General features: G+C 41.4%; 3 protein-coding genes and 1 long non-coding RNA gene across 8 annotated transcripts in view; 2 read left to right on the plus strand and 2 right to left on the minus strand.

The window, feature by feature from the left end:
* samd4a (sterile alpha motif domain containing 4A) overlaps positions 1 to 13,312 on the minus strand; it is a 53,070-nt gene extending 39,758 nt beyond the window's left edge. For 2 of the 3 annotated variants that reach the window (XM_037096730.1, XM_037096728.1), the window contains exons 1-2: positions 13,110 to 13,311; positions 11,199 to 11,910 (exon numbers count right to left, since the gene is read on the minus strand). In XM_037096730.1, the coding sequence (XP_036952625.1) occupies positions 11,199 to 11,394 (196 nt within the window). In that variant the 5' untranslated portion in view covers positions 11,395 to 11,910; positions 13,110 to 13,311. Of the gene's footprint in view, positions 1 to 11,198; positions 11,911 to 13,109 lie in introns of all 3 variants that reach the window. The other variant, XM_037096729.1, reaches the window with a different exon arrangement.
* A 2,197-nt stretch (positions 13,313 to 15,509) lies between these two features.
* LOC119018782 lies at positions 15,510 to 17,295 on the minus strand. Its single transcript, XR_005074864.1, has 2 exons — positions 17,188 to 17,295; positions 15,510 to 15,745 (listed from the first exon to the last, which is right to left on the minus strand). It is a non-coding gene; the product is annotated as an uncharacterized LOC119018782 (long non-coding RNA).
* Positions 17,219 to 23,652, plus strand: ero1a (endoplasmic reticulum oxidoreductase 1 alpha). The gene is made up of 15 exons (XM_037096731.1): positions 17,219 to 17,454; positions 18,142 to 18,261; positions 18,369 to 18,452; positions 18,547 to 18,588; positions 18,952 to 19,025; positions 19,300 to 19,373; positions 19,630 to 19,750; positions 20,109 to 20,170; positions 20,253 to 20,279; positions 20,376 to 20,468; positions 20,632 to 20,878; positions 21,379 to 21,448; positions 22,227 to 22,313; positions 22,421 to 22,557; positions 23,057 to 23,652. The coding sequence occupies exons 1-15, from the start codon at positions 17,368 to 17,370 to the stop codon at positions 23,115 to 23,117; spliced, it is 1,386 nt and encodes a 461-aa protein (XP_036952626.1). The 5' UTR covers positions 17,219 to 17,367; the 3' UTR covers positions 23,118 to 23,652.
* Positions 23,653 to 23,805: 153 nt separating this feature from the next.
* pacsin3 (protein kinase C and casein kinase substrate in neurons 3) overlaps positions 23,806 to 26,273 on the plus strand; it is a 35,146-nt gene continuing 32,678 nt past the window's right edge. For all 3 annotated transcript variants that reach the window (XM_037096734.1, XM_037096733.1, XM_037096735.1), the window contains exon 1: positions 23,806 to 24,865. The gene's annotated coding sequence lies outside the window, so the exon portion shown is untranslated. The remainder of the gene's footprint in view (positions 24,866 to 26,273) is intronic.

Below are 26,273 nucleotides of genomic sequence, written 5' to 3' on the forward strand. Positions count from 1 at the left end.
TCTCAAAATTTTAATTATATGAAGGCGTATGTATTGTAGCATTTTTACGTCACCCGCAAGGACTCGTTTACGGCTCTGGTCGCTTGGGAGAATACAGAGGCAAAGCAGCATGGCGGAGATGGAGGAGAGCGCAATAGAAGACGAAAATAACATTACAAGTAATGTTACATCAGACGCCCATACAGAAGCAGAACCACAAGAAGATTTGTGCCGAAAAGGGGGAACCAGAATTCCATCATTTGGGTTTGGTTTGAAGAGACAGAGACCGACCAGATAACGGTAATCTGCAAAACATGCTGCCAACAAGTTGCTACTAGCAACTTGAACACGTCTAATCTTTTCTACCACTTAAAGACACACCAGGATATATATCGTTATCGGGATATAAAATAAGCTATGTCAGGATATAACATTTTGTCCATATTGCACAGCACTAAGCCCGAGGCAGTGATAGTTCTACTCTACTTTCACTGAAGTTGATCAGTAGTTAAAGATGACAGCCAATTGTATCGTTCTCTGACATGTCCAACTAGCGCTTTGATTCACAATTCAGGTTTTACACTGTGGGAAAAGCAAACTGAACTGCGGACGACCATCACGAAACTTGATAAAATTTAGGCAAGCTGCAAACCAAATATTTATCTTTGATAATCCGCACCTACTGGGTTTCAATGCTATTTTGTCTATATATTTAGGATTTAGGTGCTGTGGACAAACAGTAAAAAGGGTGCAACGAATAATATGATCAAACTTTGTAGCCAACAACTTACACAAGCAAATACTACAGCACTGTAGATAAGGATGTATATTGTAATTGTTTGTTTGGTCATTCAATTCTTATTGACAGTTTCTTATTAACCAAAATTCCAACCTTCCCTCATCACTGAAGGTGTGCGGTAGTCTAACAACTAGTAATACATTTTGGGGTAGCTTGGGTTCAAGTATTCAGTTTTAGGTCACCACGAGCTTAACTGCTGCATCTGTATTCAGAAAAAAGAACTGTCAATTCCTTATTCAGATGTTTTGACGAGAAAAAAGTATATAAATAATTGAGATTAAATTATATCCCAATAAGGTTTGTAAGGTTGGAAGGCTGTCTTCAGTCTGACCCATATCAGTCAAAGATTGGTGCAAACAAATAAAATGCTCTGATGTACCAAGATCCCAAAAGTTTTTATCTCAAAGACTTGAGTCAGGCTGGTTTCTATTTCTAAATCTATTTTTCCAGAACAGTGATTAATAAGTTATCAACTGACACCCGGCTTAGGAGAGAGCATCTTGGAAAAATTAGAAACAGAGAGTGGACAGAACTTCCTGGAGGAGTCTGCTTTGCATGAGGTAATTTCCTCCCAATGGGGATTAAAAGACTGTACGGCCATCATGGCAACTGTTGCCATGAGGGTCTCCCATCGGCTGGTTCTGCTGATGTCACTGTTTGTCACGGCCAACAGTGTGTCCAGATCGAGATTGCCGCTGCCTTTCTGTGTTTCAACAGTTCCGGTCCATTAGTGTGAGGACAAGGAGGACACTCAAAGACACAGCTGAGACTGAAGCAGAGTTTCACATTCAGGTTTTGGCTCACCTGCCATAGGCTGGAAAACCAAAAATGTCCCTACATAACAGCAACAATTTTTTTTTCATTTTATTCTTATTTTTTCTATTTTATGAATAACAGGAGTTCATTGGCACTGTGAGAGAGGTATTTATTAGTGCAGGGTATTGTTAAGAACCTCACGATTCGATTTTGATTATTTAGGTCGCAATTCGATTCAATATTGATTTGATTCAGTACTGATATAAATGCTTTGATTTCAATTCAGTAATAAGTAGTAATAAACAAATAATTAATTAGGGTACCTGTTGATAATTTTTAAATTAAAAAAAGTAATCTTAAATTATAAATCTTTCCTCTAGGAAGTTCTAGTTCGAGGCACACAATGTGTCTGAATATAAAATAGTGCAACCATAGTTAAGCTGTGATAATGCCATTGTTTCTGGGACTGTATGGCACATTTTTGTCTGACATAAACATAGACATAACCGCGGTCCCTCCGCCCTCCGACTTGACACACATGGGGGGTGCACGGTGCAGTGGCCAGGGTGAGACCGGCTGTGCTGGGAGTTTACAGTCTCCGAAAGAGCAGTGCGTCAGACATCTGCTACCCGCCTCCGCAGCTCCGACGGTGTTTCCACGGCGCATCACCCTCCAACCCTCGAGCGAGGTCGCGGGCGAGACGCTTCCAGCTGCTGGAGGCGGGGACTGAGAGGCGTCCGGTGAGGGACAGCGGGTGGTCGAGGCCCGCTGCTTGCCTAAATCGATTTAGAGGATTTTCTGAATCGATATTCAATTGGGAAAAAATATATTGCAATGCATTGATATTTTCGATATCTTATCCACCTCTAGTGTTCATTAATTATGTTTGTTTTCAAATGCCAGCCACATGTTCATAATTTAGTCCCACTGGTCAATGACCACAGGCTATGATTATTAGATAAGCAATAGCTCCTCAGTTTCTTCCTTGTTCTAAAATCAGACTTATTTTATTTGCTGCCTTCTCTGTACGGATCTGCTCACAGATCAGGTCTGCACAGTTGAGATTGGACAGACTCTTACACAACAAGTGTACTGTACAGCACAGCCAGCTGCCTGAGAATAGGGAGGGGGCAGGGAAGGGCTGGGCTGAGGGTCTGGGGGGCTATATGTGGAAACATTATATGCCTGTATGTCTGGTCTGGTCAGGACGAGACTGACTGGTCATCTATGAAACTGGTATCCCTCACCTGTTCTCACCCTCTCTCGTTCTCTCTTACACACTTACTTTCAAACCTATGCACACACACACACAGATGTATGTGAATCATGTCATGTCTTCTCTTGTTACTAATAGAAGATGTGAGACAAGATGGTGTTTTCAACCTTGAATTATATTTGTACACAGACTAACGCTGAATTACTCTATTTCAAATTTTCCAGACAAACTCGCTTGACTTCATACGATCATAATTCATTAAAGCTCTAACTAAACGAACATATTGAGGGTGCTAAAAACCAAATCATTCCACTCTTATTAGTCTTATTAGGTTATCACACGCTCTTATTACAGTTCAGGTCTCAGAACATGCAGTCACAGTTAAAATTTGATGCGATGGTGCAATGATAGTCGTTTGTTAGCTTAATCACGCTAGTGCTGGCTAAAAGGCTTTTACCTTTGGTATAGTAAATGTTAAGACCCTCCCATGTCATTTAGATCCTTTGTTTTGGATCGTTACTGTTTTCCTGTAGAAAGCAGGACTACTGGACAGTGTTGGATGAAGAATAATGGATCTGACTGAGGGTTTGTGCTAACAAGGTTCCCTGACCACATCAAGCAACATGTCTATAGAATTAGCAACATCAAACATTCAATTCAAATGAGATGGCATCAATGGCATGTGTCTACTACCAGTGGTGGACTAAAACAGACCAGAAGGATCATTGCAGTCTTTCCTTTCCTTTCCTCAACATTCAACCAGCCTCTCACTGAAAGATTTAGACTGGGCTGAACAAACAACCAACACTGCAGAGTAGAGTGTATATTGCTGATCAGAGTGGTTGAGCTCTGCTATAATGTTGTGTGTACAGTTGTCAAATAAGGTCATAGATATTCTGACATATTACTTTTTTTCTATTTAAATACTCAGATACTTAGTGGCCAATGAGCGTTGTAGTAGTGTTTGTCAACTTTAATAATACATCAATGTTTTTCTTCTTCCCCTCCCACACAAAAAACAACCTTTTCAGGACCAAAAGCAACATAATGTTACAAACTACTAATTTTGTGTATGGTTAAAACCTTTCATCCACCAGCCGAAAAATTTTACAGTGTGTATTCGGTCTGTTTGAAACAGTGTCTTAGCACTACTAGACTGGCTACTCAATCATAACTGATGATAGCTCGCCTTTCAGTTTGAGGCCAGGTATAAACATACACAGATACATGTATGGAGCAGAAATCCAACTGGCTGGGGAAAGCAAAGCTGGGATCAAAGTAATAAAAAAGTACAGAAGGATTCAGTTAGAAACTAAACCTCATGGATTTATGAGGCACTTGATTGCATAATCCAAGCTATCAGTGACACTTCATCCGCCCCAGAGATATCAAGAGCTTGACATGTCTGAGGCTTCGAGTAGCTTCCATCAGCGTGGAGTTCTTTGGCAGTTTGTCCTAAGGCAGTTAGGCCTCAGGCCGACTTTCAGTCCATCCTCTTGTTTTCACACACAGAAAACACTCATACATCAGGAGGCAAGAGCTGAAAAGAAAGGGCCTTTGCTCTAGAGGCAGAGGGGAAAAGACGAGCTTTATTTCGTTTTCCCCTCTGGTCGTTTTGGCAGGTTGTCTGTCCCCATTCCTGAGGTTCAGTACGAGTTCACAGAACACGCCGTCAACTTCCAGAAATAAACTGTTTGCTCATGCGTGGGTGCGATGAAATAGTTTGGAGCGAGACAAGAGTTTTCTCTCTGTCTCTCTCTCCCTTTCTTTGAGAAAATGGCCAATGAGACATTCAGAGAGGCACAAATGATGTTGACAAATAAAGCTTGTATGAGTGTGTGAAAAATCAGAACACTTCCGCTTTGAAATTCTATCTCTATAGGGGCCAATATTGATAAACGTACCACTGTGGCAGAGCAGGTCAACTACATTAGATACAAGTTGAAGGCCAACTGGTGTCTTGCTTTAAATCATGAAATTAAGTAATTTGGGTTGGGTCAAACATTCAGTTTTATCAGTTCAGAGTGTTGTATCAGTACTCATCATGTTACGTTTCGTTTTCTGATACTTATTACCAGATGCCTCATGGGGAAGAATTGGAAGTCGCCTCCAAGGAAAAACAAACTGAAAAACATTTTACTTTTTTAAACAGGTGTTAACTATGGAAGCTTTACAAAAACAAGTCAATACTTGAAACTGAAACAAAAAACTTGGGGCAAGTCAAACAAGGCAGAGAAAGTGGTGAATGAGTTTTAGCTGTAAATGGCACCAGTATTCTCGAGTCTTCATCTTTTCCCCTCTTCGCCCCACCCGTCCTTCCTCCTCCTCTCACCCTCCCCTCTCCCATACCGCGGTGTACTCAGGAGACCTTAGCTCCACTGAAGGTGGAATCAGTTTTCCATTTCCACTGTGTCTTTTTCCCCCCACGCTGGAAAAGCCCCAGTCCAACTCTTGCTGAGTGCCTGACTCAAGTGTACTCCGACGTGCCCACATTCCTAGACAGTATCCCCAGTACCGGAACCATTTACCGCCTCAGCCGGGAATGCTGATTTCCAGCCCAGATTTTCATCAGACCTTAGTTTAACAAGAATTCACTGAGTAATATTAGTCATTATACAATGCAGACTTTACCTCCATGTCAGTCATTTTACACACTGACAAATGCAGAGGTAGGCTTTTCCTCCCCCTCTACAATATTACACGCAAAGATAGTGCCGGTAGCTTCTATGAAAAGTGATTATTTAGCTGGGAGTCATGTTCTGACCTAGTTTCTAACAACTCTTCAGATTCAAATTCTCCACTGAAGTCAGCCCCCCACCAGCACCACCATCACACCCTTTGTATAATCCTGGCATTTCAGAAGATTTGGTGCTTCCAGGTGTAAATAAAATGTTCTTCTATTTATATGCTTTGGAAAATTCTTTCATGAGAAGAAGGACTAAGCCTTTGTGTTCGGCTGTCAGAAACCCATCTCTCTTATAGTGTTCAGCTCAGACTTTTCTCATTAATGAACACCATAAAGACAGTACATACTGTATGATGTGTATGTGAATAATTACACTCCACCCAAACAGAGCTGTGTCCCTGTCACCTCTAGCTCTTCAACACAGCTGCTTGTACATATCTAATCCTGCCTGCCTCCATCCAGCTCAAACAGCCGTGCAGGCCAGGTCGGCAGTACACCACACCACACGAAAATGAAGTTAGTCATTCAGAACACCAGCCCCACTGTCCTGTACTAACCCCACCCTGTATGCTAACCCTACACCCAGTTTGAGTGTGTATGTGTGTGAGTGTGTGTGCTGTCCTTCAGACAGCACTCTGGCCACTATTCATGTCCTCTCAACTTGATCTGATATTGTCCCTCTTGGGATTGTCTCAAAAGAAGTTTTGTTCTCCTTAAAGGGGGAGGAAAAAAGGAAGTTACATTCCTTAATAACTACAACAGATACTGAAGGCTACAGATTACTACTGTTAAAAATCACAGCAGAAAACAAAGATTTAAACTTCAAAACATTCAAATGAAGTGATTTGGCATGGATTATTGTACTTTGTTGACTTAAGGTTAGGCCTGAATGGAAAACTGCAAAAATGCTGCATTTCTACATTAGTACTGAGTTGTTCAGAATGAAATGCTGAACTCTTAAGAACAACCATTCTCCTCGCGACAGTCTAAAAATAACATGAAACACTACAATAAAAATAAATCCACTGTGATGCAGCTCCGCCTATCTTTCAGCACGATAGTGACCCCTTTGATTTCGATTGCATCTCAAGTCGCAAATGAAGTCGCATCACTCACTGGGTCCCAAAACAAGGCAGCCTCTCAGCCGCTGAGAGAAGTAGGTCACTGAGGATTCCATTCATTTGTACACCGCTTTCCAAATAGTTGCGCTTTTCCACTCAGCCCAAGACTTCCAGCTGCATGTTAACCCTTTAACAGCCTGTACCATCACCAAATCATACTGAAAGTATTACAGTATTACAACAGAATTGTACATGACAGGCTCATAGTCTAAGAAAAGGTTGAAGTCATATGGATTTACACATTTTTTGAATTTATTTTATTTATGGATTTTATTCTCTTTATTGTCCTAGAAAAGTCTGAGGAACAGCAGAAAATCTTTTAATGACGACAAAACAACTTTTAACTTTTAAGAAATGCATCAAGAAAAACTAAAAATCTAATATGCTACTTTAGGCCTTATGTGCTCCTTGTATAGCTGTGGTAAAAAATAATTGCTTACTGGAAAATACTCAATAATCAATACAAGATCAGTATTGGCCCTGTAAAATAGCAGGCTCAATATATCCGTCTTACTTACCACATAAGCACTCCAACAAGCGACCACAACATACCAGAGGGATCACGTAACCAGACAACCTTCTCAATCTCCCTCTTCTCAGCAACATGCCTTCTGACGTGAAGTCTACAGCCCTGAAACGACCTGCTGATTCCACGTTACTGAGCTGAATCAGCAGACAGGAAGTGAACACACGTTGTCACAGGTGGGAGAAAACTCAGCGGTGTGGACCTTAAATCTAATCTAGAGAGACACTAAGACTTCATCGTGAATTTGTCAGTGATCTGATTTTTCTCAGCTTTTAATGTTTGAGGAAATTATTCAAACTGCTACAGTTATTCATGACTCTACAAAGTAAAACATAACACTAGCTCTAATGCTGACAAAAAATTCACTATAAGACACTGACTGAAACAACAGGAAAAGGATCCTGTAGTTTTGTTTGGGAATAATCTAGCTTCAGCAAACATGATTTTTATCTTTTTGCCATGAAGAAAGTTAGGTGTTAACAGGTAAAAAATTACTACTATAAAAGAGAATTTGGTTCATAATTGTAATGATACTAGGCCACGGAATGACAAGCATTATCAAAATTATTTGCTGCACTAGACTTGCTAATGTGTTCATATTAGGGCTGGGCGTTAAATTGGTAAAATCAATTAATTCGAGTTTGTAGTTTAGGACAATTTTAAAAAATGAAAATTGATATTCTCTTTAACTTTCTAAGCCTCCCCATGGGCTCCCGTAGTTCATAGTGGGCATTGCCCTCTATCCGTAATGACTTTCCACAGAGAAACAAACAACATGGCAGCAAGCGAAGAGCTCGTTCCTAAAAAGGCACCGTCTCCTCACCAGTTTGATTTTGTAACATCAGACCTCAAACAAAAAAAGATTTTATCAAAAAAGTTTGTTAAAAGGCTGTTACAACTAAAGGCAGCGGACCAACCCATTTATTTCAGCCTCTCAAACAGATGCATGAATTAGAGTGGGACACTTGTTGTTCACTCTAAGATGTTCAAGACCGCAGCAGCCCACAAACACCCACTCTAACGCTTCCACCATTAGTGGAATCATTCAATCATTGTGTCCCGTATGAGAGGAAAGGGTCCCGTGGACAGCTTTAACGGGTGCAGTCACATTGCATATTGCTAAAGATATGGTGCCTGTATGTACAGTGGAAAAGCCAGAGGTTCATCCACATGCTGAAAATGTTCGGCCCCAGGTTTGTGCTATGAAGCCACAATGGGGCATGTCTCAAGCCAGAGGAAGCAGACAGGCTCTTCTTACTGGCCAAAAATGTGTAAAAAAAAAAAAAGAAAAGAAAAAGAAAGACAAGCACACTAGCACACAACTCATGTCCCGTGGATCTACCAACATGTGATGTTTACTATGCAATGCAATGCAGATGCTTAGTTTGGTTTACATAGCTTCAGGGATACAAAATACTGTTTGTAAACAAAAGGCACCTTTTGCAAAAAAAAATGATGATGTTGATGTTAACACTTTATCAATCTCAATGGGGAAACTGGTATGTTTTTATAAATACATGCAATCTGACAGGTTAAATGTATGTTGACAACTGCCTCCAAATCTACAGCCATCCAACCTGTTCAGTGTGTGTGTGTGTGTTGCGCAAATCACTAAATGCCAATCTCAGCTACAAGTGAAATTATTACTTAACTCAGAGCTTTTCATTACATGTTATTCCATCCACTGACACATTCCTTATTTGGTAAATTTCCATCTTACTATAATTCAGTGTTTGTTAGCTGGAAAATCACGATCCACACAGAATATAAGAGTGATATATGACTGTGACTCGTGACTCGAGTATTACCACAAGACAGTATCTCTTTGACTCACACATGGAGCACAGTATTCAAAAATGTAGAAAAAATAACCTGTTGTTGAGTAGTAAGAAGACGTCACACCCTCCACTGCCTGCCCATGACATCAATCTGCTCTGATCTCTGACAGTATGAGCCAGTCTGACTTTAGGAGGGGTCGGATGAGGAAACTTCATATGGTGTGCTCTGATGTCTCCATCGTCATATTAAATAATAACAAAGATCGGCCTGCATTAAGTGCAGCCACTGCCCATAGTAAACCCTAATGGAAACTCTACATAATGTGTGAGTGTCACTGCAGGGCAGGGCCATTATGTCACCCCAGTGTAAGCCATCAGATGTGTTACTGCATGCAGATGTTGCCATAGGTACACATAGACGCCTGCTCTCCATCGCAGCAACAGCACTTCTTTCTATTTTTCATGAGCCCAGTTGGTTGCCAAGGTTTTTGTTTCCATGGCCACGCTGCAGTCTGATGCAACAAAACCCAGAGCCCCCCTTGGCTGCTTTGGCGCGATACCAACCCAGGGAGCGCTACAACGCTATAGGCTGGCACACTGACTGACTGACTGACTGACTGACTGACTGACTGACGTTTCCGGCCAGCCACAGTGCCAGCTGAGCCAACACTATACGCGACCCTAACCTCCTTCCACAATCGCTTACTGACTGGCTACAGTGCAGCGCAACAATTTGCACAGTTTCATAACATCAATGATTCAGCTTTTTTTTTTTTAACTCTTGATGGATCTGAAGGAATTTGGACAGAAAATTAGACCTGTGCCTATATGTGTGTGTGATTCCTGTGTTTGTTTCATGGTCAGGGACAACAGTTCCATTGGGAAAATATGTCCTTAAAATCTAAAAAAATAAAAGATGTAGTTAGATCTGTGAATTTAACTACGGTGTTTCTCTGTCTGATCAGAAAACAAAACGTGATGCTGCCTGGAGCAGAAGTTACATGACAGTAGCCCCATTCACGCTGCCATTTGGATGCGGGGATCCTGCATCAATTCCCCGCGTCTGTCTCAGTGGGAATCTCTCGGAGGCGGCGAGGGGTGAAATTTTGCTCCGGCGCTTATCCGCCACTGGAGGTAGTATTAGCGGTGCATTATTGGCAAACCAAACCAGTGTGAATGGATAAGCCGGCTGTGCATATCTAGGGCGTGTCGATCGGACAGTTGGTTAACTTCACAGGTCCCTCACTCAACTTAATAAAGAGAAATGTCCAACAAAGCAATGTTACATGAGCAAACAAAAGTAATTTAGTAACTGTAACTGTCTTTGGCAACTTCTATGAGGAAAACAATACCACAGATGTAAGTGGAGAAGTGTCTGTCCTCCCGCCGGTTCTACCAACTCTTCATCACATTTCTGCCTGAAAAACAGCATCTGTCACTGGCAAAAAACTTTAACCCACCAACTGTATCTGATGAAAATAAATCTCTGAACTGCCACTGCAGTATTAATGCATCTTCTCCTGTGTGAAAGGGGCTACTAACTACTGCTTCAACCTCGCATTAAACTGCACTACTGAAATGTGAAAAATGCACTGCTTGAAGACAAGAAAGGGAAAGACTATATACTCCTCTGTAACAAGAGCTACCAGTTCCTAGTAGTAAGGTTGGTCCATCACCAGTGGCAGTCATCGACTACTGAGCCCTGTGGTATTGTAACATCGTGATTTAAAAGGCATCCTAACAGAGAGCATAAAAAGAGTAGTGTACCCTGTCAGAGTTGCCAGTATGGATGAGGTGTTGTAGTTTGTGACGTATGGGAGAAAAAATGAAAATGTACAATTTTTTTATTGATCCTGCCAAGTTAGGCGAACCCAAGATGCCTTGTTGAACTGGTCGTAGCAGTGTTAACTTCTGCAGGTCACAGTGTATTTCTCTGTTCACCATGCCATTGTTATTTGTAATTTCTTAGCTTAGCTTCCTCAGTATAGCTAGCAGACTAACTTTGTTTAAAGCGTCTGAGGCTGAACATAGTTAAGTTGAGGTCAATTTATCAGGTATCGTGAGTTACTGCTTCTGTTATCGTGGGCAACACATCACGTTATATTATATTGTGAGAACAGTGGTTTCTAGGAGTGAACACCATCACCACTAACTACAGCAACATCATTATCCAGCAGGGATAAATTTGTTAAAAGCCCTCAAAATAAGACCTAACTAAAATGAAAATATAAAAAGTTATCTCTACAAAACAGACTGATTGACTCTGGTCTTTCAATTAAATGCATCTTCATTAGATCGTAGTGGATGACGTAGCAGATGAAAGTGCAGCTGTCTTACCTGGGTTGTTGGCTTCTCCCTCTAGGACCTGCAGCTCAGTGCACTCGGCCAGGGAGTGCTCCAGACACAGCTGCAGGAAACGGGCCTGGGTCCGGCTCACCCTCTTCAGCAGGGACAGCAGAGCCACCGTCTGCTCACACTCGTTCCACCCCTTGAACCAGCTTGCTAGCACGCCCACCTGATCGCGAAACATCATGGTCTGCAAGGCAGGGTGAAGGCTGACAGACTGTGGTGGTGCCGGGCTGGGCTGAAAGGCGTGGGGAGCAGAGAGCAACCTCCCCCAAACTTTATACCGGTGGTTTGGGTGAAACCGATAGGAAGATTGGCGGTGGTCTTAGCAGCTGACTGTTGATGTCTCTTAACACAGTTGGTGAGGCTCAGCGGAAGCACTGTGATGCCATTCTTAGCTCTGTTCTTCGCTAGGACAGCAGGCCTTCTGGTGTCTCGCCCACAGCTGGTGTGGGATATATTCCTGCTGGAGGGGTTTTATTCACCCTTGTCTCCTGTCTGATAATCTCCGTTCCTTTGTGAGAAGGAGGGGTGCTGTGAGGTGCTCTTCTAGCTCGGCATGAGGGGTGTATGAGCTGCTCAATGCTGCTTAGTTGCTCCCAGAGGAATTGTTATTTGATGAGTCAGCTTTCTTCCAGCACAGTCTGTGTCACATCAGCTTCAGCCTCATGGGCATTTTTTCTTCAGGGAATCCCTCCTATGCCTGCAGGAGGATGTTAGAAGTTAGAGGAGGAGGAGGAGGGGGACCCACATTTAACAGACAATGCTCTCTGGGGCTCTCTGTCTCCCTCCCTTTCATACATATGCAATGACTTTTAAGACAGCACGACTACAAATGCGACAGTCTCCCTGTTGCTTCACCTCTGCAGACTTTGTGTTGCTGCAATAGGGGGGAACAGCCTTCAAAAAACTCATACATGCATTTATAGGTCGCCTCCTCGCCGTCGCTTATGCGCATAGGCTTGTGGCATTCACCGCCGAGACAAAAATAATAAATTTCGCTTTTGGTATCCACCCATTCCTAAAAATACAGTTGTCGGTAGTAGTGGCGCTGCATCCCGGAATTTTCCAAAGAAAGGACGCCGGGTTATCGACGGCGGCCGCTGGCAGGGTCGTGAGCTGAAGAGACGTTAGCAGCGACTTCCCTCCGTTATTTTAATGACAAGTTACTAGTCTTAAAAAAACAGCTGAATTTCAAACCAAGGATAGGCAGTTATGGTGGTGGTGATTTTTTAGCCGAAGAAACACCGAAGAGTAAGCTAGGAGCGGACTCCAGGTTTGAGGGCTGAGCGTTAGCCGCTGTCTAAAACTGTCACTTTGCTTCATCAGCACACAGGGAATGACCGTTGGCGGATATGTGTGTGTGTGTGTGTGTGAGTGAGTGAGTGAGTGAGTGTGTGTGTGTGTGTGTGTGAGAGAGAGAGAGAGAGACAGAGAGAGAGAGAGTGAGCGAGCAGCTTGTACAAAGAAAAACGTATAACTATAACCTTGTTTGTGTCTGTATCCACTTTCATATCTATCTTTAACTTCACCAAGGACCAGTCGTGTAAGAACTGCGACTTTGATGTAAGTTAACGTTAGCAAAGTTCCCAACACCGTTAGCTAAAGACTAAACATTGACGGCTATGAATTCCCAGTAACCGTCGCTATTAATTTCAATGGAAAGGCGTTGGATAACTGGTTAGATAAGGTAAGATACGGTTTCAATATGACGGCTGGTTCGGATTTTTTTCTTTGATTTTTTTTTGTTTTTTGTTTGGTTTTGTTTTTTGTTTTTTTGTTAAATAGTCAAGCTCAAAGGCAGAGTGGACAAAACGGCGAAAAGAAGATTTAAGAAACTTCAGTCTGAATGTGTGAATTGTGAAAGAGACGGTTAGATGTAATGTGCTGGGTGGTTCTTACCTCCTGGCGCAGTTAGCATTGTTGGGTTATCTCAGGACGGGCGACAGGCTCAGCTTTTTTGGGGAGCGGTGCCCCTTCACTCCGGGTCTGTGGGGTTTGCCATCTTGACTAACTTTTCTTCTGACTCTCCCCAGCAGACTGACTGCTCTGCTGCTCTGCTCCAAAGCACCACGGTCAAGCCATACGGGACACCGGGTGTAACTTCCTGTGTCGAAGATTTCAAAATAAAGCCCTGCAGTGCGACTTGGTTCAAGTATGTATGTATGTATGTATGTATGTATGTATGTATGTATGTATGTATGTATGTATGTATTTATTTATTTATGCACATTCCTTCAAGTAACTATAATGTAGATTATTGTAAAGTGGTATTTTAAGATGGAGTCTTTACTAAAAAAAATATTCTACAAGATCATGTCATCCTATAACAAATTTAATATGATTAAGATAAGATTAAGATAAGATAACATAAGATAACATAAGATAAGATAAGAGAGAGAGAACTTCATTTATCCCGAAGCAAATTGTCCTGTAACGATTTTAGTAGGCCTCGGAAAGACTGCAAATGCAGAGAATGCAAATACAAGATATGTAATTAATTATAAAAGGATTAAGAAACAGACCTCAAAAAAACTACAATAAATAATCACAATTTCCCATTGTGAAACACTTTTGTGTTATTTGATAAAACTGTGGCATTTGGCATTAGAATCAGACATTGCAAAGGAATTTTTATAGTTGTGGCCCAGGAAATCTCTTTAAGAGAGCAGATTACATATATGCAACATTAGGCCTACAACAAGACATATATATATATATATATATATATATATATATATATATATATATATATATATATATATATATATATATATATATATATGAATCTAAAGTGATCATGGTATATAATATATATTCACATTCAAAACAATAAAAATGAAAACGTGAACTAAATCTTTAATCTTACTATTTTGGTGAAAAAAAAAATCAGCGCTATTATTTTGAAGGCAGTACCGGTCAACTTCCGGCTACGTTCCGGAGGCCTTGACGCAGGGAGGCTCGCGCTGCTCGTTTCCACATGCTAATCATTAACAGCGGAGCATTACGTCAGGGGCTTGGCAGCGCGAGGAAGCACCAAAATAGAGAGAGAGAGAAGGAGAAAGAGAGGAGGGGGAGAGGAGGGACGAAACTGTAAGAAAAGGAAATGTTTCCATTGTTAATAAAGTCTGCAGAGATGGAGATCGATGTTTAAACATCACATACTGTCCTGAGCAGCGGTGGAAAGTACAAAGTTTACTGGAAAGTTTACTTTTACTTCAGGCCTTCCATTTCCCCTTTCTTTCTACTTCTACTCCACTACCTTACATTTCAGATGGAATTATTATACTTTTTACTCAACTACAGTTAGGTCATCGCTTTAGTCAGGCTACTAGTACTTTGTCGAACATAATTTTACATTTCAAAACATATGATGAACTCTATTCATAGTAAAGTTCCCACTCCACCTTAAATGTCTTTGCTCTATGGTAACTTAACCTGGATGCAGTTGTAGAATTATTCAGATAATCTAACTGAGTAACACAACACGGTTAAATTACTACTAAGTTACCAATTACAGTATATAGGCCTCCAGTGAGGAAGACTGTATACTGACTGTACTGACTATAGGACTGTTACTCAGTACATTTACTCAAGTACTCTACTGAGGTACAATTTTGACTTACTTGCACTTTACTGAATTTTTAAAAAAATGTTCTGCTACTTTATACTCCCATATCACTACATTTTAGAAGCCAATATTGTAATTTTAGTTTGATCATTGTAATTACTAGTTACTTTGCAGATTGCATGCTGCATCAGAGACAAATAAGTCAGTGACACTGGTTATGATAATAAGGAAAATCCTGAATGCCGGACATGGTAATCAGTCAGCCCATAGTAAACACTATGTGTAAATATATGTATAACTTTCATTTTGGATACTTGAGTAGACTTTATATTAGACACTTTAAGACTTTTATTCGAGTAATATCTGTATGGGTGACTTTCACTTTTACCAAAGTAATATTCTCACCAGATATTGTACTGTATGCAGTAGTACACCTACTTTTACTTGACTGAATACTTCTGACACCGCACACTACTGGAGGGTATTATTGAGTATTGTCAGATGGCTGTATGACGGACCTTGAAGATAAAGATTATTTTTCTTACAAATAAATTTAGCAATTCTTTTTACATTTTAATAAGCATATAGAAGCCGCCTAGATCAGTTTTAACGATATATACCATTGTACTCTTCATCTTTGTTTTGTCAGTCTATACATCTGCACTGTATTCTGAAGGTCAAATGCAGGTATACATAACAAACAGAGCAGCCAAAATAATGGCCTTTCTAGATCTTTTTTTTTTTTTTTTTTTTTACATCAATCTTGACTCTCCCTCGACCTCTCCCACTGATTTCTTCACCCTCCAGTGAGTTTCAATGCAGTTAGTGTCTTTTCCTGTTATCCCTCCTGTTAGTTGCTCCTGCTCTCAGTGGAGTCATTCAGCCACTGAGTGAACTTCCTCCAGCAGAGGGAGCTCATAGCATTCCAGGATGTTGGAGGGGTCAAATCCCCAAAATGCAGAAGACCCTAGACGAAAGGGAGAATATATGAATGAAAGACTTATGAGACCCAGTCAAAGAAACCAAAGAAAGGCACAGTGATGATTCATGAATCACTAAAGTATTTCATCAATGAGGAAAAAGGTCTCCTCAAATAAATGCACACCAGGGACACCTCAGCTTTTCTTTTCTTTAATTTTCTTTTTGTTTCCGTACAGTTTGCCACTGAGACATAGTGCCAGTTTAGTTTGCTTTAATTCTTACATTTTCAGATTTTACTCCTCGATATCATACCGTCTCCAATAAAGTTTAAGAACAATAGATGTTGTGTAAAGAACCTGTATTTTGAACTGGTATGTGTGCAACACCTCACGTGTTATATGGACCATATGAAAGATTGAAATCTTAAACTATTTAATATATACAAAGACAAACAAACAAACAAAAAATTTAAATTTCCCTGTACACACTCTTTTTTAATTCTACTGTCAGCTTTAATGTTTTTATGTGATAATAAAAACACTGAAAGTCTGCAATTTCAAGGTAATTATCTTTGAATAATTATTTAATTATATAATAATAATAATATAATAATTATGTTTTTTCTTATAGAATTCTTAATTGAACTATAACATACGATTGTCAAAGTACAGTTTTTACAGTTAGATAAAGAAAATGGTGACTGTAATGTCTTTTGCAAGTTACAGAAAATTACTATGTTTTTGCAGTGAACACTGTCTTTCTGCAGGAAAAACTATCAAATGACACCCTTAAAGTTAAAGCATAGTCCTATTATAAAAATGTAGACTCTGATTGTACTTTTACAGCTGGCTTATTAAAATAAAAAGGAAAAAGAAAGAAAAAAAACTTTTTAAATTCTTAAAATCAATTAATTTAATTCTTTATCATCATAAACTCTTCACTTATCATTCTGGCAGATTCTGGTCACATTGTAGTCAGTAAATATCAGCCTACTGTTAGTAGTGATGAAAAGAAAAATCATTGTTACATGTGTGGAAAAAACCAAAGTCCTCCCTGTTCATGTGAACCGGATGTCTGGAGGTAAATAAAGTGTTTTAGCTCCACCTAGTGGCTCATTCACTGAACTGCGTTACCTGGACTTTTAAAGCTGAATCCATCAACATGAACTCTAACTTTTAAAACAGCAGGAACATGATCTGAGTCCGTCTGGAAACACGCCTTAATACATTTGTTTTGGTTTTGGTTAACATTGTAATCTCCTGGAACTACTCTCATGATGCTGCCGTGAAATAATTTAACACACTGGCGGTTTCAGTCGGACTGTTTTGGGAGCGAACAGGAAGAAAAAAACACTCCCAGTTTAAAAAACGAACAAAAAAAAGACTAGAGCCTAAAAACAGATTAAACATGTCTGAATATGAACGCATGATGATGAAGACTGGAGTGATGTGAGTCTGACCGCAGCGACTGATCGACCGGGTCACGTACCACACGTAGCGGATTGGCAATGACAGGAAGCCACTGAGCAGGAAGCAAAATTACACATCAGATCTCCGCCTCCGCCCAGCTGCTGCTGCTCTCACTGAGCAAGTGAAGCTCTCCTCACACACTCTGCGCACACACACAGACTTTGACAGTTTTCTTGAAAGAAGAAGAAGAGAGGTCGCGATGAAGCTGGTGGTCGCCCCGCTCCTCCTCCTCCTCCTCCTCCTCCTCCAGGCGTCAGGATCAGCAGACGGCAGGTGTTTCTGTCAGGTGGGCCGCTGCTGTCACTCACTGACCCGCATCATGAACTTTGCTTTTCTTTCTGTTGTATCGGCACTTTGTACACTCAGTATAAGACATATACTTTGTTCTGTTAAAATGTCACAGTAAAAGGTCAATGCCTGTTTTGTGTGCCTATAATAGGCAACAGGTGTAAAAAAAAAAAAAAAAAAAGAAAAGAAAAGAAAAAGAAAGAAAAAGATCACCTGGAGACCAGACAGCCACCTCCACTAAAGAGTCAACCACATCAGGGTGTCAAACATGAAGAGAGAAATTCATTTTACGTTGTTTTATATGTGTGATTAATGAAAGGTGCACATTAGACCTGAAAGTAAACCCATTGGCCCGATACTGTTCGGTCAGTTCTCCATAACTTGTCTGTAACGCTTCTTTTTACAGGTTCCAGTTTCATGGTAACTTGGTGATATAAAGCAGCAATGTATTTGAAATCTATTTTGAAATGACTCCCAAATGACCCCAGTGATCAGCTCAGACTTCACTGGAAATCAACCCGGTGTTATTTATTTTCTTTTGCCATTATTACTGCCAGCTGCTTTCTGTCTTAGTGCCAGTTTAAATTGTTGGTGTATGCGGATCCTGTAGATAAAGTTCAGTTTCTCTCAGATGAATGCTCAGAAGATGATAATCCGTGTGTTTGTGTTTTTCCATCCAACGCAGGTCACAGGAGATCTGGAGGACTGCGCCTGTGATGTGGAGACCATCGATGGCTTCAACAACGACAAACTGTTCCCCAAACTTCAAACTCTACTGGAGTCCGACTATTTCAGGTTCTACAAGGTCAGACACGGCACACACACACACACACACACACACACACACACACACACACACACACACACACACACACACAAAGCGTTTGGATGAACCGCTCTTGTTGTCCGCAGGTGAACCTGAACAAGCCGTGTCCGTTCTGGAAGGCCAGCAGCCACTGTGGTCTGAGGGACTGTGCGGTGAAGCCCTGCTCTCCGGTGAGTTCCTCCTCCTCCTCGTCCTCCTCCTCCTCCTTGCCTGTCTCATCAGCTTTACTCGCATCATTCTGATTGAAGCTCTGTCTGCCCACAGAACGAAGTGCCAGAGGGGATCCGGTCGCCCTCCCACAACAAGGTGAGTCCATCGGGATCGGCTTCAGGCTGTTTGCGCTCAGCCGATACAACAAACTTTAGAGCTTTCAGAAAACACTCTGGACTGCATCATCATCATCATCATCATCAGCTGAAGTTCAACATCACATCATCAGCTTGGTGATAACCTGTAATAGTGTGTAAGGAGAAGATGGAAACAAGGCCTTTCCCTCGTGGTTTCAACCCCTCAGTGTGTGATCAACTACAGGAAAAATATGGCACTTAAACAAACACTGACTGAGAGTAAATGTATGCACTCATTTTGTGTATTAATATGTATGCGTGTGTGTGTGTGTGTGTGTGTGTGTGTGTGTGTGTGTGTGTGTGTGTGTGTGCGCGTGTTCAGTATTCGTCAGAGGCAAACGAGCAGGTTGAATGTGAGCAGGCGAAGCACCTCGGAGCCGTGGATGTCTCTTTAAGGTGAGTCAATCTAGATGATAAAAGATTAATGTAGAGATCAACATTAAAGGCATTACACACATCAGTACTCACAGACGTGAAGGAATATGAACATTACTGGTGTCACTACAGAACACGTAGAGATGTCACAACACCTGAAAGTGATGTTCTGACTCAGTTCTGACTCAGCTGCAGAGACAAAACGGCTGCATCCCAACAACTTTAACCTCCTGTGTGACCTTTGACCTCCAGGCATGTACATTTTTTTTGTTTTTTTGTTTTTTTTCATTTCCAGCAAGGAGACCAGAGAGGCTCTGCTCAACTGGAGCAGACATGACGACGAGTCCGAGCGCTTCTGTGTGGTTGACGGTAATATTCAGTCAAATGACTAACTGAACAAACAAACAAACGATAATGCAGATAGATTTGTGACGTTCAGGCACACTTTGCTATAGTCCAGATGTAAATGTAAGAACAAACGAGTTTAGGGAACTTGAATGACACTGCTGCTTCACGTGTTACTCCAGCTTTTACTTCGGTCTACTCAGATTTGGATCACCCTTTGCTTACAGTAAACATGCTGTAATAGAGACTCGCAGCTGACTAAAGTGTTGCTGTTTCCCAGACGAGCGGTCACCGGACTCCCAGTACGTCGACCTGCTGCTCAACCCGGAGCGCTTCACAGGCTACAGAGGACCAGAGGCCTGGCAGATCTGGAACAGCATCTATGAGGAGAACTGCTTCAAGTAAACACTCACAGTTGAAAACAGGGAGCTTCCACAAGAGTCCACAGTCGTGCAGTCGTGTAGAAGCTAAATGTTAATGTCAGCTTGAGGAGAACGTGGACGTTTGTGCAAAGCTTCATGTCAATCCATCCCATAGTTAATGAGAAAGCAGAACGCGTGGCGTGACTGTGGTTTAGCCCCAGTCAAAAACACCAGTAACCTGACGTCACTTACCAAGAAAAAGGCTTTTAAACAGGACGGATGTTCATTTCACGCCCTGAGCACGACTGCTTACATGTCCTGTCACATCTCGGAAATCTAACTGACAAATGAAGCAGAGGTTTGTGTTTTACCTTCACTCCCCCCCTCCTCCTCACAGGCCGTATACTGTCAGGCGTCCACTTATTCCCAACTCGTTCCACAGCAGCTCAGGAAGCGAAGGTAAGTGGTCTGTGGCGTCATCTCGCACCATCTGAGCGGTCAGTTTTATCCCTTTAACACTGGTTTGTTTTATTAATTGCAGCGAGGACCTTCTACAGCTGGCTGGAAGGTAAGATGACTCTCGCCTGAAGAAGGCCGACACAGTGGTGGATTGTTTGTGTGTGTGCGGCGTCCTGACAGCTCTCTCTGGTTGTGCCTCTCTCAGGTCAGTGTGTGGAGAAGAGGGCCTTCTACCGGCTCATCTCAGGCCTCCACGCCAGCATCAACATACACCTCAGCGCCAGATACCTGTTGGATGGTGAGACATGTCCTTCGGCCATTTATTCGCCCCATTCTTTTCAAGAATCGGGATTTTCTCTGAGACGAAATTTTTACGGTTTCTCCGACCAAAGCAGGCGTCTGCCGCCGGTTGCTTCAACGTTAAACTCAGCGTTCCTTCTCTCTCTGTTAACCACCCCCAGACAGCTGGTTTCAGAAGAAGTGGGGTCACAATGTGTCAGAGTTCAGGCAGCGTTTCGATTCGGAGCTGACGGCCGGCGAGGGGCCCAAGAGGCTGCGCAACCTCTACTTCCTGTACCTGATAGAGCTGCGGGCGCTGGCCAAAGCTCTGCCGTTCTTCCAGCAGCCGTCATTCCAGCTGTACACGGGCCGACCGGAGGAGGACCAGAAGCACAAGGAGCTGCTGCTGCACATCCTGCAGCTGGCCAGGTCAGTCCGAGGCCCGGCGCTGACACCAGAACGGGCTGTCAGGAGGTTTAGATCACGTTCTCCATCCAATTTTCAGTCTTCTTGAGTATGATGCAGAAAAAGATGCTGGATTTGATCAAATTCTCAGTGAAGCTTATTATTAATGTGTAAAATATTCTGCACCACCTACTTATCTCTGCCACAAGTGATCACTGCAAGAAAGGTGTGTGTATTGGCCGAAATATCAATATTGTTTTTCTATATTCCCAAATGTCGGAATCATCAGCCCCAAAGATGACAAATGAAACGGTCCGGCTCTCATTTAATTTCTCACTTTTTATGAAATTACTTTTATTTTTAGTTCAAATTACCTGTGAAATCTGTGCTTAATGTTTCAGTTTATTAAAGCACTATCAGTGTGAGCCCCCTAATGTCACTGAATGCCAATAAGATGTCATCACTTCTCTTTAGTGTGGTTTTATTGTGCTTTATTGTATGACTAACAACTTTTTTTCCTCCAGGTCGTTCCCTCTGCACTTTGATGAGACGTCTCTGTTTGCTGGGGATGAAAAGGAAGCAGCCAAACTGAAGGTCAGCAACCTTTTAAAACTCAGCTGAACGTGTGAACTGTAGAGACAAAGTCACAGACAGACTGATGACTTCAGCTGAAGTGAATTAAAAGATAATACTACTGAATTTACAAAACAAGGCTGTTGTGGACGTGGCAAGATTCCTTTCGAAAGCTTCATATCCTCAAAAGTCTGGATAATATCAGCTGAAACAAGTTATTTTACCCTTCACATGAAACATAATGACATAATGAAAGTGTAAAAGGTGATGGCCTCAAAGACAGAAGCATTAACTCTCAGCTGCAAAAGAATGAATGCTTTAGCTTTTGTGTTTTTTCTTGTTTTTTGTCAGCCACCATGCATCATCATCTATCTCCCACAGCCTTTTTGCTTTTGCGGCAGCCCCTTGGAGGTTCACTTTCACAGGGAAAAGTTTTTATACCTATTTAGTCACTAAACAAGAGAAGAGAACTGACAGAAGGACTAGTTCAGTGTGTTTTTAGAGCCAAGAATTCCAAAAGGCTGATCGATATCGCTGATTGTTCTTGCCAATGAGAGAGATTTTATGTCTTCATCACTGGGATCTGTAGCGTTTAGAGTGAGTTCACAGATTCAGTCCAGACTGTTGTTGAATTATTGACCCAAGTTGCAGTTCATCATTGCACTGTCACACGCAGAGATGAATATTGATTAAGTCACACAGGTCCAGCCTATTTTTCTTTCATTAGAGCTCTAGTTTTTAAGATTTTTCTTCAGCCTAAAAGTGAGATGAGTCTTTTCCTCTGCTGTGTCAACACCAGGAGGACGTCAGACTGGCCTTCCTCAACATCTCCAGGATCATGGACTGCGTGGGCTGCTTCAAGTGTCGACTGTGGGGGAAACTGCAGGCGAGTGCTCTCTCACAATACGATCTGCTGTCAGTCAAGCGGTTTATTATGTATGTTGTTGTGATTTGCTGCTTTGTTGTGATCTCTGCTGCTCTCCCTCTCATCAGACTCAGGGATTAGGAACATCACTGAAGATTTTGTTTTCCGAGCGACAGATTGAAGCTCTGCCCGGATCCAGCGACCAGCGACCCAGTTTCCAGCTCAGCCGGCAGGAGATCGTCTCCCTGTTCAACGCCTTTGGAAGGTGAAAGAGTCCGTCAGCATCACGCGTCAAAATAAGTCATTTTTATTTTCAGAGAAAGTCAGAGCACCCACATGTTTTTAGCAAGGTTTTGAAATCTTTTTTTTTTTTTTTAGTAAAGGTGCTGTGATAAAAGGAAGACATAGGATCATCTCTTTTACACTTGACTTTAATAATTGACTATAAAATTCATTTCAATTTATGTGCACCTGAGAGGGAATTGCAGAGGCATGTAGAGTATAAATAGCACATATCACACTGCAGGAAAAAAAGTCTAAATAGATGCAACTTCACTTCATTTAAAGTTTTTTCACTTAAGAGATGAGCCAAAGCTAACATAAATACTGCAGAATATAAAATGAAATTCACGTTCTATCCGTGTAAACACTGCTGTTAATGGCAGTGACAGCATACGCAAGCTGAAATCACATTTCTGTTACTGTTTCCACTTGTGTACACCTGCCGCCTCTGATTACTTACCTCTCCATGAAATGTCCCACAGGATTTCCACAAGCATCAGAGAGCTGAAGAACTTCAGATTGCTGCTAGCAGAGGACCGGTGACGTTAAGGAGCCCTAACGTCGAAGCTCAGCATGACGAAGGATGAGCTCTGAGTTTATCTTTCTGTTGTGAATGAAGTCACACCTCTGCCAATATTTAAACATTCTTCCAGGTGTTTGTTTTGTGTCTTAAGGTGTTTTGTTGAGTGAAACTGTAATAGTTTCAGCTGTTAGGAGAGACTAAGGAGAACATGCTTCTTTATATGAAAACATGCTTTGATCAGTGAATCACCCTTTGAGATAATTTTCATGTTTGCTGTGATTGCTAGTTTGATGTAATCTGACACATTTCAGTACTGTGGCCCGTTGTGGAGTGTTTTTGTGATTTTGTGGCATCCTGAGGATGGCGCTGTTCGTAAAGTTAGCTCATTTTTACTGCTAAATGCAAAATCTTCAGTAATTGCTTTGGTAAATCAATGTCATGTAAACAAGAAAAAATGTTCAGTGTGTTAAAGTGAGGATCTGTGTGGGAATTAAAATAATATATTTGTATAATTTATAGATGATTTTTTAAAAATAAATATCACACGTTTCCATATGAACGTGACGTGTGTCTGTGTTCGCGCGCGCGCATTAACCCACTTCTGTCAGTGGGTCTTTCTGGGTTAATGGTGCGTTCAGGTACACCTCGAAACACATACTTCCATGTTTATCTTCATACGGTAGAGAATGTTTAACATGTTTCTTGTTGAAACTTCTTTGTGTGCGTCTGTCAGCACCGACACAAAAACATTGATCTACTTGACTGAGCTGTTTTGACACAGGTATACAAGGGTGTACACTGACTACCTCCTGCCTTTTTTGTTTGATGATAACAAATGAGGAAATTTAATGAAATGAAAGCCTGAGGCATGAGGGAAAAATGTAAAATTTACAAGATCATTTATCTTGCAGGCATACAAAAACGAGCGAATGAATTGAATATTTTTAAATATCAACTACTAATGACAACGTACATTTTAAAGAAAAGGAAACAAAACACTGAAAAGTTGAACTCCTGTAAATAAGAGACCTGATTATTGAATTGAACTATTATGTATTAACTAAGTAAATATTTAAACATAAACTATATTTTCAACAATGCAGAACTATATCATATATATTTTTTAACTCACTGTATTTATATTTCTGTGTTCAGGTGACTCGTCATGTTTACAGTTACTTTACTGTTTACTGTTTTTCAAAGCCTGCGGTTGCGGTTTGTCCGATGGTCCATGAAGGCAGCATAAAGCCTGGCCGCAGACAGTGAAGGGTTAAACTGTGTAATAGGATGAATGGATATTGTGGTGAGCAGCATCTGATTACACAGAGACGCCAGTAGGCACCGGAGGAGGGAAGACACTTATTACCTAACAGCCGAAAACTGTTTCTCATTTTCCTCCGAAGAAGACAAACACACTTCACTCTTTATTCCTCCTCGTCTCTCGGGAAATCCAACTTAAGTTTTTTTTTCTTTCTTTTATCCGAGGGTGGCAGGAAAAACAGTGAGGCGACGGCGAGTTTCCTCCTTCAGGAGCGCTTCAGGTCGGATCTTCTCATCGGATGAATGGCTGTGGGGGACCGACGCGTGACGGTGGAGTAAACCCGCAGAATGTCGCAGTTCGTGGAGGCTTGAGAAGAGGACTTTCTGCTGTGTTCCTGAGCGAAGACACACATCTGAGCGTGAAACTATCAGCCTGAGAGGAGAGGAGAGGCGGTCAGACTCTGCTGCTTTGGGGTTTGCTTCGTGACTCCAGGTCGGAGCGAAACAGGTAAGCGAGCCCACCTGTGTGAGCGGCCAGCACACGTTGACGCCCAGCACGCTTGTTATGCGTTTTTTTTTTTTTTTTTTAATATATATACCGTTACATATTACTGCGTGTGTAACGTCAGTAACTTTCTCACAGTCGCCAAACCGAGCTGTCCTCAAAATGCCCCGCACTGACAGTTGGTACCGAGGTTAGCTTACACCTAGCTAGACGTTGTTAGCTTTTACAGATGCTTGTCAGTTTATGGATAACGCCTCTGTTTTTATATTAAACTGTAAAGAAAGTGGCTCGAGAAGTATCCCTCATTACAATAATACCTGGAATTTATTGATAAGTTAATATTTTTGCAGTAAAGTTCGACCACGCCATGAGTCAATGTTAGCGCCAAAGGCAGGACTGCTAGTGTGTGCCTGCCCTTTGGAAAAATGCACCCTCTGTCTTATTTATCAAAATCTCCCACATATAGACCTTATAAAGTGTACACAATCTTACAGGGGCTGTTCTTCATCAATGGTAATATTTTAAAGCTGCATTAGGGTATTTTTTACCAGTAGGGGGCAGAAACCCCCCCAAAACAAACTAACCAGAGTACAGCCCTGACATAGTTAGCTAGACTTAGCTTATCAAGTTGTTGTGGCTAACATTTAAGGGGCTGTGTCTGCATCGTGCTTCAAATTGAAAATGTAGATGAAGGTTCTCACTCATCTTGGTCTTGGTAATGCTAAGATCTATATCGATCCATTTGCAGACGATATAGCACTTAGTATTCAAATTGAAATCCCTCAACTTTCTCAAAAGGCGCTGGTGATGTCACTGTTTTTCCTTTTCCTGCCCATAATGTTCACCGTATTTTTGTCTCCCACGGATCATGTCACGCAACCACATCCCACATCCTCCAATGTCATATAAAAGACGAACAGATAGTAAACCGTAAAGAGACAGTGTCGATCAAACAGCAAAAAAATGTACATATTGGTACTGTATCAAACATTTTTAGAGACAGTTATATTAAGTTTACAGATTAAATTAAAGGGATAGTTTTTAACCTTTAGCTTTAAAGCTGCTTTGACCGCTTTTTCTCATACCATTAGCTCATCAAGACTTTATGGCTAATAGTTTTGCTCAGTGCCCAGCAAATACTGAGCAACATTGCCATCCCATTGTAGTTACGTTTTTGTACGTCTTACGAAGAAGTCCGACAGTCACTCTTCTTATAGCCCTCTTTCAGTGTCCACCAACTCTTGGCAAAAATGTCTCTTAAGCTGCCAAACTATTTCTTTACCAGCTTGTAACTAACTGTATAAGTCTGCCGCAGTGTGCTGTTGAGTGTACAGTTGACTAGTTTGTTTTTATTTATTTGCATATATGTATATATAACACGCAAGTTGACTGTATAAAAATAGAACCTAAA

Source organism: Acanthopagrus latus, chromosome 4, assembly GCF_904848185.1.
Source record: "Acanthopagrus latus isolate v.2019 chromosome 4, fAcaLat1.1, whole genome shotgun sequence".
NCBI lineage: Eukaryota > Metazoa > Chordata > Actinopteri > Spariformes > Sparidae > Acanthopagrus > Acanthopagrus latus.